At 36.4% G+C, this 10,785-nt stretch overlaps 1 protein-coding gene across 7 annotated transcripts in view; it reads right to left on the bottom strand.

Moving 5' to 3' along the window:
• Positions 1-340: 340 nt before the first annotated feature.
• The window catches only part of RUNDC3B (RUN domain containing 3B), a 130,603-nt gene continuing 120,158 nt past the window's right edge, over positions 341-10,785 (bottom strand). For all 7 annotated transcript variants that reach the window (XM_044386260.3, XM_044386266.3, XM_026504935.4 and 4 more), the window contains one exon: positions 341-2,809. In XM_044386260.3, coding sequence (XP_044242195.1) covers positions 2,664-2,809 — 146 coding nt within the window. In that variant the 3' untranslated portion in view covers positions 341-2,663. The remainder of the gene's footprint in view (positions 2,810-10,785) is intronic.

Here is a 10,785-nt window from a genome sequence, read left to right as displayed (position 1 = left end):
ATTTAATGCTGACATCATCTTGATGCCATCATAGGTTCTGAGAAGATGATGTTTCCATTTATAGGTGAGAAAACAAACATAGCTTTTATATAATTAGGTTAGTAACTACCAAAATCACTATTGTACCACTTCAGCAGACACTGTGTATTGTAAAGCAGATCATGTTATTTTTTTTTTAAATAAAAGGTATTTGAGTTGAAATAAAGATTTCTCCAAAACCTCTTGTCATATTAGTATTTTAGGTGTTGAATAATATACATTTACCGTATTTGCTTAAAAAGTTCAGTGTATAACTTGAATCCAGTAACTTGTCTTGAAGAAAAAAATATAACCACTAATGCATGGTACAAAACTTTTAATATACATGCAACAAGTATAGTACATCAAGGCAACAAAATACACATGGACTTATTAGCATATAATTCAGCATTCTGTTTTGGGTTAGGGTGTGTAAGCAGTAAACACTACCACCTAAAATTAAAGATTGAGACATACATTGTTTCCTCATGCAAACATTAACTACATGTAGAACTAGTGTGAAATGAACTGTATAGAAACCTGAATTCACATTAGCAGATGAATTTTATACCAAGAGCTCCAAGAAAGGAGGAAAAGTCATGATCCTCAGATGTCATGTTTAAATCTGCATTTAGCAGCATGTTAAGATGCACAAGTTACTGTATGCATTAGACAAATCTGGAAAATGTTACCAATTATGGAATCTTGAATTTCCTTCCTATATTATAAAAATATATGGAAAGAATTTAGCAATGATGTTTTTTTAAATTACTGAGGAATAATAAATGTCAGTTGAGAGTAGACCATGAATGATAAAGCATTTTAAACATTCTGATCAGTTTTTGGGAAAGCAGCAATAGTGCTTAAGGCCAACCTAAAAATTTTCAAGTTCCCCTCCTTAGCCATTTCCTACTACCTGCTCCCAAGGTTTCCACGGTCCTCATTTTGTATCTTCCTTTCATCCCCGTGCTTACTAAAAATTGCTTCAGATACCTCACTCATAATAAGGTATATAGAATTAAGAGTAGGTACCAGTAAACGGTTAAAGATACCATTTTGCAAGAATATTTGCATTTTTACAGGTATTAAAAAGCCTTAAGCTAAAGGAATAGAGCTCTGAGTATGTTCTGTACATTTAGGTAACTTATTTTAATGGCTTCCAGGCCTCCTTTGTCCCTGAAATGACTTCATTTGAACTGTCTTTAAGACTGGCATTATTATCTTAAATTCCAAATTATGAGAATAAAGCTCTGTATTTCAGAACCACCACACTCCTACATTTCCACTACAAAGAATGATGTAATAAGTTCAGCGCTCTTGCCTCCTCTGAATAAAATAAATTGTTGTAGGGGGAACACTGTTCCTACATGTCCAAGCTACCGAGTTTGAATGTAATGTTTTATTAATAAACAAAAATAGTATATGAAGTCCCCATTAAGTATTGTGTCCTCTTTGTGTAAACAATGTATAAAACTTCTTTGGCACAACTGATCATGTTTTCCTCATAGCACTTACTGTAGAAAATATAATTCATACGTTTTCTCTTTCAATATGGTGGGATTTTGATGGATGAAATACATAGTTCCAAAAACTGCAAAAAGATTTTATAGCGCATAACTTTTTAAAAAAGAAAACTAATTTTTTTTACCTGTAGAAGTGTAGGGATTTCAAATATTAACATCAGTTTTTAACCTTACTGTGGCAAGATTCATTGTTGCACACAAGGGAGAACAGAATAGCACTGTATGTCAGACATATTGACGAGTATGGTGAGACTCTACTGATCCTTATTTGAAGGTTCTCAAATCCTTAAATGAACTCAGAATCTTTCCTAATAAAATACTTTTCAATATCTGTTCTACATTTTTAAATGTTTCCAACTACTTGGAGGAACTACTTGAGGAACTTCCAACTACTTGAGGAATATTTGATATTTTAAAATAAAATTTAAATAAAATAAAAGAAAATCCTGGGAAAACAATTTATTCGTTTTACCAAAATGGTGTAAAATACTTTCCCTATGACCCTGACAAATTTAGTAATGGCCTAAAGACATATTCCTACAAAATTTATAAAATGTTAATGGAATGTTGTACCAAATGATAGCTATTAAAGAAAAACTGAGTAAGCCACTATGAAACCAGCTGAGAACCGCCTCCTCCTGTGAAAAACAAGGCATTTAAACATCAGAACCTAGGAAGAAATGAATGAAAAATGAAATTAAGTCATTTTTAGAAAATGTAATCACTGAATAAAAGAGTAAAAGAAAATACTTAGCTTATGTCTCTGGAATAAAACCTTGAATTCAGTCTCTGGCAATTATGGTACATTTAAATACATGAAAATCAGCTGAATAATAAATATACATCACAATTTGCAATGGACTATTAATTTAGAGGATACTTGAAAGTTTTTTAAGCCTATTCATTTTTGAACTTCCTCAGTGACAAATACAAGAATCTTAAAATGGCAGGATCGTTTTCACTCAGAAGGGCACATGGAGTGGACTGAATTCTCTAATCAAAGCAATAGAATTCCAGACATATGCCCAAACAATATAAAATCCCAAAGGTTTTCCCAGCAGTCAAACTTATGTAAATAGAACATTTGCAACATAAAAACTTCTGGCTTTGACATAAAATTTTTCAGGATGGAGTTAGGCCTGGACTCGTCATCTCTGTTGTGGGACTTGCAAGGTAGTCATTAGATTTGAGACTTGTTAGAGATTTGTAACTCGCCACTGATGTTAGAGAGCCACAGAGACCAAGTAATGAGGGAGTGTCTTCTTTACCTGAAAGTTAAGATCAAGTAACAAATATTTAATTGCCCTTGAAGAATGATACCAAAAGATCCTATAAAACTAAAACCATAACTTTACAAAACACTGCAAACATACCTAATTATACATTTCCGTAGCTTCAGCGTCACCCTTCAAAAAACATTACCAGAGGATGATGTGTGCTCCTCATAACATTTCTAGATATGGAAGTTTGAGATACCGTGTTTTAGGGCAAAAATTAAAACTTTACCTATTTTTCCAGAGTATGTTCGTGTTCAGTTAGTAAAGGATAAGGAACTAACAGCGCCAATGCCCAGGCCGTGGAAATCCCAGGAAGTCCATATGTGGGTTAAGTAAAGCAGCAGAAGCCAAGCTGCTTCCGTTCAGGAGGAGGGCTGCTCTGGGGGGCGGAGCTCTGACACTTAATGATCAGACATTTCTTCGGCTTCTGCCTTGCATCAGGAACTTTGTCATGTCCTGCACTTCGGTAGGCCCATGAAGGAAGACTGGCAGATCTGTTTTCAAAGCTGGGGAACATAAGTTCTTTCCAGAGCTGGTTAAGTTTGCAAATACCAGCTGGAAGTGGCTGGTTTGAGGCTGTGAAGGGCTGAGGTCTTTGAAAAATAGCAGGTTTCCAAAGTAGATAAAAAGTTCAAGTTTTACTTACACAGATATAGAAGTATAAACTGAACCAGATAGCAGGTGTTTCTGAATGCTATCTATTGTTTCAAATGACCCCTCTAATATGTTCCTATAGTCCTTTGACCTCTAACCACCTAGTTATACTGTGTGATAATTGTGGGGCTCTCTTTTCTTCTAAACTATACACTGAGAAAGGACATGGAATTTGTTGTGTTCATGATTATATTCCTGGTGCCTAGCACACAGGAGATGCTCATTAATTAATTATATTATTAACAAGTCATGATTCAGTAAGAACTGTACTGGGACCCAAGAGAGCTCCCATGTCCCTTTTAGCTGTATTACCTTAGGAAAGGCATCTTCTCTAAGCCTATTCTTCCCTTTGTAAAATACTAAAGATGATCAGCTATGTTAACTTCATAGTTTTGCTGACAAGTATGATACAGGAAAATATAACAATGTTAGAAAAAGATAGGGAAGAGTAATTGTTAAATTCCAGGTTAAAATGTTTATCATGTTATTTTGGGGTCAAAACATTTAGATGTTTCAAGGACCCTTTTAATGTTTAAGCTTAGAGACCCACTTCAGGCCAGAATCACCTTTCTGGAGTTCTTGTTAATGCTCCTGGAACTCAACTGCTTTGGAGTCTTTCCAAATTTCTACTTTAAGTGTACAATTCAGTGGCATTAATTATATCCATAGCATTGTGCAACCATCACCATTATTTCCAAAAATTTTCATCACCCCTAACAAATTTTCTACCCATTTAAGCAATAACTATCCATTATCCCCTTACCCCCATCTCTGGAAACTCTAATCTACTTTCTGTCAATGAATCTGCCTACCATACATTGTTCTTACAAGTAGAATCATAGAATATTTGCCCTTTGTGTCTGTCTTCATTTTCCTTAGCATATTTTCTAAGGTTCATCCAGGTTGTAGTATGTTATCAGAACTTCATTCCTTTTTTATGGCTGCATAGTATCCCACTGTATGTCTACACTACTTTTTGTTTATCTGTTCATCCATGTGGATACTTGGGTTCTGTCTATGTTTTGAGTACTCTAAACAATGCTGCTGCAAACACTGGCACACAAGTATCTGAGTCCTGTTTGCAATTCTTTGGGAGTATATACTTAGAGATCATTTTTTTAAATAAAGATTATCATACAGTAATGCAAAAGACAAAACAATCTAAATGTCTAACAGTTACACGAAGAGGTACTATAGAGCTGTAAAAGAATCGAAGGATCTCTATGTACTGCTAGGTAGTGATTACCAGGATATCTGGAAATTTCACTGTCAAGTGAAAAAAGCAAAGTGCAGAATAGGGTATAGCATGTTGCCTTTTATCTAGAAGAGGGGGACAAATTATTTGAGTTTACTTATATTTAAAAAATAGACAATTCAAAAACTAGTAAAACTGGTTAACTGTGAAAGAGGAAGTGAACAGAATTGAGATGAACTTTAAGCACAGTAATTTGACTCTGGCATATATTCTCAAGATAAAATAATTAGAAACCCTAAGCTATTTTAAGTTATATTTTAGTAATAATATACTGTTATTTTGAAATTAATATAGTAGAAAAAAGTAAATAATTATGTTCATATAAATTAGGAATCAGTATTGTCATATCAAAATATAAAATCAAGTACACAGAAACCGTGAGTCTTAAATTTGAATTGTAAAATAAATTTAAAGTATATTTTTCTTTAAAAAAAAATCCCTATCTCTTCCATGGGCTAGAAACAATGACCATTCCAGTAACAAGAGGCACCCCTATAAGCTTAAATTACAGTCTCTAACACTTCCCAGTATAAGGAAGTAAGACTTCTTGAAGAAATAGCTGATCCTGGGTGTGGGCATGAAATATAACGCAAAGAACCCAAAACATCTTTTGTACCACAAAACAAAGAAGCTATGACAGACTAATGGCGTGGCAAAAGGACACAGGAGTCATCTTTAAGGGTCTTTCAATGTTCAAAAAGGACAGGGACCGCCTGATAAGATGTGCTGACAAAGACGCATTATTTACATACTGTGGATATGTTTAACCTGAATATGAATAAGACAAATATAAATTTTTGGACGTTTAACAAAACAACTGGCTTGGGCTCTTCAAATATATAAATCTATATGAGAGAAAAAGGAAAGTATTCTGCTAGATGAAAGGACCCCAGAGAGATTGAAAAGCAAATGTAGTATGTGATCCTTGACTGGATCCTGAACAAACAAAAAAGGCTTTTAAAGATATTACTGGGGGCGCCTGGGGGGCACAGCGGTTAAGTGTCTGCCTTCGGCTCAGGGGGTGATCCCGGCGTTATGGGATCAAGCCCCACATCAGGCTCTTCCACTGTGAGCCTGCTTCTTCCTCTCCCACTCCCCCTGCTTGTGTTCCCTCTCTCGCTGGCTGTCTCTCTGTCCAACAAATAAATAAAATCTTTAAAAAAAAAAAAAAGATATTACTGGACAAGCTGAGATATGAATATTAACAAATTAGCAGGTAATACTGTACTGACGTTAAATTTCCTAAGGGTCCTATAGTCTGGCTTTGTAAGAAGACGTCCTTATCCCTAGGAGATACATGCTGTTGTATTTACAGATGAAGTTTATGATACCTGCAGTTTACGTTCAGCTGGTTGAGCCCAGCAGTTAAGGCAGATATATGAGTAAATGAAGGGAGCGTGTGCCTGCAAGAGCAAAACAATGCAAGTGGCAAAATGCTAACAGGTGGTGTACAGTGGTAAAGCATACAGGGTGTTCATTCTTCTGTTCTTTCAACTTTTCTGTAGGTTTGAAATTATCCAAAAAAAGTGGAGTGGGGGAAGAAGACAAAGGTCCAGGAAAGTCCTCAGTTGTGCCTCAAAGAAACACACCATACAGCAGAGCCGAGGGGGGCATATCCAGGAAAGCACTGGGGGTTGGGGGTGGATCTACCTACAAAAGCCAGTCTTCAGAGACACAAAGCCAGCCTCTGAAAATACTGATGCTGTGAAACACAGTGGGCAGTGTGGGACCCTCAAGGAAGCCAAGAGAGACTTCACTGTAAGCCTTCATTTAAATATAAAAGGGAGGGGCGCCTGGGTGGCACAGTGGTTAAGCACCTGCCTTCGGCTCAGGGCGTGATCCCGGCGTTACGGGATCGAGCCCCACATCAGGCTCCTCCGCTATGAGCCTGCTTCTTCCTCTCCCACTCCCCCTGCTTGTGTTCCCTCTCTCGCTGGCTGTCTCTATCTCTGTCAAATAAATAAATAAAATCTTTAAAAAAAAAATTAAAAAAAAATAAAAATAAATATAAAAGGGAAAAATGCACAGAAGAATCCAAGATGGTTATGTTGCGATTATGCCATGCAACTATAAAAGGAAATAAAATATAAAAAAGAAATAAGCAAAAGGAAATAGATGTTAAGGCAGAGAATGAGGTTATTCCAAAATATTCTTGAATATTGTGATGTCAGCAGTAACTCACACATGTATGCGTATATGTAAACACAATTATCACAATGGATTAAAAAATAAGTATGTTAAAATCGGTATTGATATTTTAAAATCAATTTTTTGATACAGGACCAAAGAACTAGTCAAGGTTAAATAAAACTTTTTAGCTTAGATAAATGGAAAAGTGGTAGTTCCTAGCAGAAGCAAATTCGTCATAAGCAGCAAATAGATTTTTTTTTAAAGATTTATTTATCTGAGAGAGAGACAGGACGAGTGGGGTGAGAGGGAGAAGCAGGCTCTCCACTGAGCAGGGAGCCCAATGCAGGACTCGGTCCCAGAACCCTGAGATCATGACCTGAGCAGAAGCAGACGCTAAACCAACTGATCCATCCAGGCGCCCTCAGATTTTCATTTTATAGCAAGAAAGATGTTTTGTTTTAAATTTATTGACATAGAGTCTGGACTCTACAAGTCTTCATATGGTACTGCTACAAACGTTACTAAGTTAGAAGTCATTCATTCAGCACAATGCCAGACATCATGATAAAAATAAAAAGTCAAGAACTACTTCTTGCCTGTAGGGAACTTAATGTAAAGTAGAAACAGACACAAACAGAAAATTATTGTAAAGTACAGTAAGAATAAGTAAAGGTGAGATCACCAACCCTATAAGGAAGTCTGAATGGGAAGGAAGGGGTCAATGAGGAAGCGAAGAGGCAGTAAATTGTATCCGAATTTTAAGGAATGACTACAGAGACTCCTTAGCCACTAGCATAAACCCATAAACATAGGGAAAGTGTTCTATTAACCTGTTATGTAAGCAACATGTTACCTTCTTGTGATCAAAGGTCAAGAAAAGGGGTGGTCATCATTTTGTGCAATAAAATTTCAAACTACTGGAACCACTGTGTGTGGTAGTTGTACCTGGAGAAGAGGGAGTTACTATGAGTTGTTTTTGCATGTACGTGCATGAACTTGGTCACAGGTGTCCATATTGATATCTCTTTAACTGAGTTACTTTATATATATACTGCTTAAAATGCCTTCAAAAATTATAATTTTCCTTAAAATTAGTAGTTGCTTGTTCATAGAAAAGCATGAAAACAGATAGTAGGATGTAAATTTCACTGAAGCAAGCACCCATTACAAGGATTACTGCAATTCACACCTCCTGGTAAAACACACAAAGCACTTAGGCAAAACCCTTCAAGTAGAGGGAACTTGGCAACATATGCAAAAGGACTGCTTATCACATGCCAAGCGTGCAAATGGGGGCAGAAGACAGTCCTCAGACTAGATAAAAGAAATTTTAAAGTGACAAGCAATTGGTGTGACTGATTCATGCACCATGCAGGATTTCTGTTAAGATGTGAAACCTCAATTTGTCATGGAATTCCTGTGGCCTTTGAAGAGAAGCTGTTTAACTTCTAGATGTGTTTGATCTAATTGAGGAAGAAACTGTAAGTTAGGCAAATAAAGTGCTCACATAAAAATGTGCGGGATACTTGGTAACGAGAGAAAATCCCTGTATCAGTGGAGGATTGTTTTAGGAAATGGTTCACTGTTGGCACAGAGAATGATACTGTGAGCAGACACAGCCAATGTCTTTTGATTAAATGATTCAGAAGAGACTGACTTTGAATATGAACTTCTTTACAACTGAATTCACTTTTATTTTCCTTCTTACAGATAAAGAGGATTGGTGTTATTTTTTTAAACCTATGTAATAAAAGCAGCAATGAATGACTGGAAAAGGAAATTCAGAAAACAATTCCATTAATAATAGAATCTAAAAGAATAAAATGCTTAGGAATAAATTCAAATACAGACGTGCAAGAGTTGTACATTGACAACTACAAACTATTGTTGAAAAAAATTCAAGGTTGAAATAAGTGGGGAAACATCCCATTTTTCCGTGGATTAGAAGACAATATTGTTAAGATGGCATTATTTCCCAAATTAATCTACAGATTCGGTGTAATCCCCATCAAAATTCTAACTTCCCTTTTTTCAGAAATGACAAGTTGATTCTAAAATTCATATGGAAATTCAGTGGAGCCTGAACAGCCAAAACAATCTTGAAAAAAAACAAAGTTGTCCTGATTCCAAACTTAACTATAAAGCAAGACAGGGCGCTACTGCAGTGTGGGTAATACAGCACTGGAACGGGCATACAGACCAACCAAACAGAACTGAGACTCACCCATACAGGTATGGGTAATGCATTTCAACAAGAGTTCTAGGACCAGTCAATTCAGCAAAGAATAGTTTTTTTCAACAAATGGTCCAGGGGCAACTCAATATCTACTTGCAAAAGAATCAAGTTGGATGATTAGCTCACACCAAATACAAAAACTTAGATCAAAGACTTAAATGTAAGATCTAGATCTATAAAACCCTGAAAAAGAAACATAGGAGTAAATCTGCATGACCTTGGATTAGGCAATGGTTTCTTAGATGTGACACCAAAAGCACAAGCAACCACAAGAAAAACTGGTTAAATGGGACTTTGTCAAAATTAAAAATTTGTGAGTCAAGGAACACTAGCAAGCAAGTGGAAAGATGTTCCTCAGAATGGAAAATATATTTGCGAATCCTACATCTGTTAAGGATCTACTATCCAAAATATACTACTGCAACTCAAAAAATAAAAAGGCAGTGCAGTTTTTAAATAGAGGAGTCGAACGGACATTTATCTGAAAGTGATACACAAATGGCCGATAAGCACATGAAAAGATGCTCAACATTATACTCAGGGCAATGCAAATCAAAGCCACAAATTCCATTTCTCACTAGGATGGTATAATTAAAAAGACCATCAATAACAAATATTGGTGAAGGTGTGGAGAAAATGAAACCCCCATACACTGCTGGTGGGACTATAAAATGGTACAATCACTTTGGAAAAAGTATGGCAGTTCCTCAAATGGTTAAACAGGCTCCAGCCAATTCCATTCTTAGTTATATACCCAAGAGAAATAAAAATATATGTTCACACAAAAACCTGTACATGAATGCTCATAGCAGCATTATTCCTAACAGCCCCAAAGTGCAAACTATCCAAATGTCCAAATGATGAATGGATTAACAAACGGTGGTACATCCATACAATGGAACATTACTGGTGCATAAAAGGGAATGAAGCACTGATACTTGCTGCAACATGGACAAACTGAAAATACAATGCTAAGTCAGAGAACCTAGACAAGGGGTGCCTGGGTGGCCCAGTCAGTTAAGCTTCTGACTCTATCTCAGCTCAGATCTTGGTCTCAGGGTCATGAGTTCAAGCCCCGCATTAGGCTCCATGCTCAGCGTTGCACAACATTGTACATATACTAAACACCACTGAAGTGTACACTTTACAATTGGTATGTTATGTGAATTACAATAAAGTCTAAAGGATCTTTTTTTTTCTTTTAGAGAGAGAGAGAGTGTGTGTGTGTGTGTGTGCAAGTGGGGGGCGGGGCAGAGGGACAGCGAGAGAGAGCATCCCAAGCAGACTGTGCTGAGCATGGAACCCAATACAGGCCTCGATCCCATGACCCTGAGACCACGACCTCAGCCGAAATCAAGAGTCAGGCACCCAACAGACTGATCTACTCGGGCGCCCCAAGGATCTTTTACAAATAAATATAAAAAATGCTAAGAGATATATAAACAACGTGTTATGATTTAATTGTTGGCTTTTTTCTTTTTGGAGGGGCTACACAAAATAATGGTGTATTTTAAAACCCAAGGCATCCTAAATTTGCTGAAATATGGGAAGCTACTAGTAGTCACTAGCATACTGTCACATATGAAGGGCTTAATAAAGCCTTGAAAAAAATGACAACTTCTCACCCTTTTCTAGGAACAATTATGGTGCCATTTTATCTTCTGATATTTTCTTTTTAAGACAAATTTATTT

The sequence above is a fragment of the Ursus arctos genome, unplaced genomic scaffold, assembly GCF_023065955.2.
Source record: "Ursus arctos isolate Adak ecotype North America unplaced genomic scaffold, UrsArc2.0 scaffold_3, whole genome shotgun sequence".
Taxonomy (NCBI): Eukaryota; Metazoa; Chordata; class Mammalia; order Carnivora; family Ursidae; genus Ursus; species Ursus arctos.
Note: the sequence above shows the minus strand (reverse complement) of the source record. Positions and strands in the feature narration are given on the sequence as shown.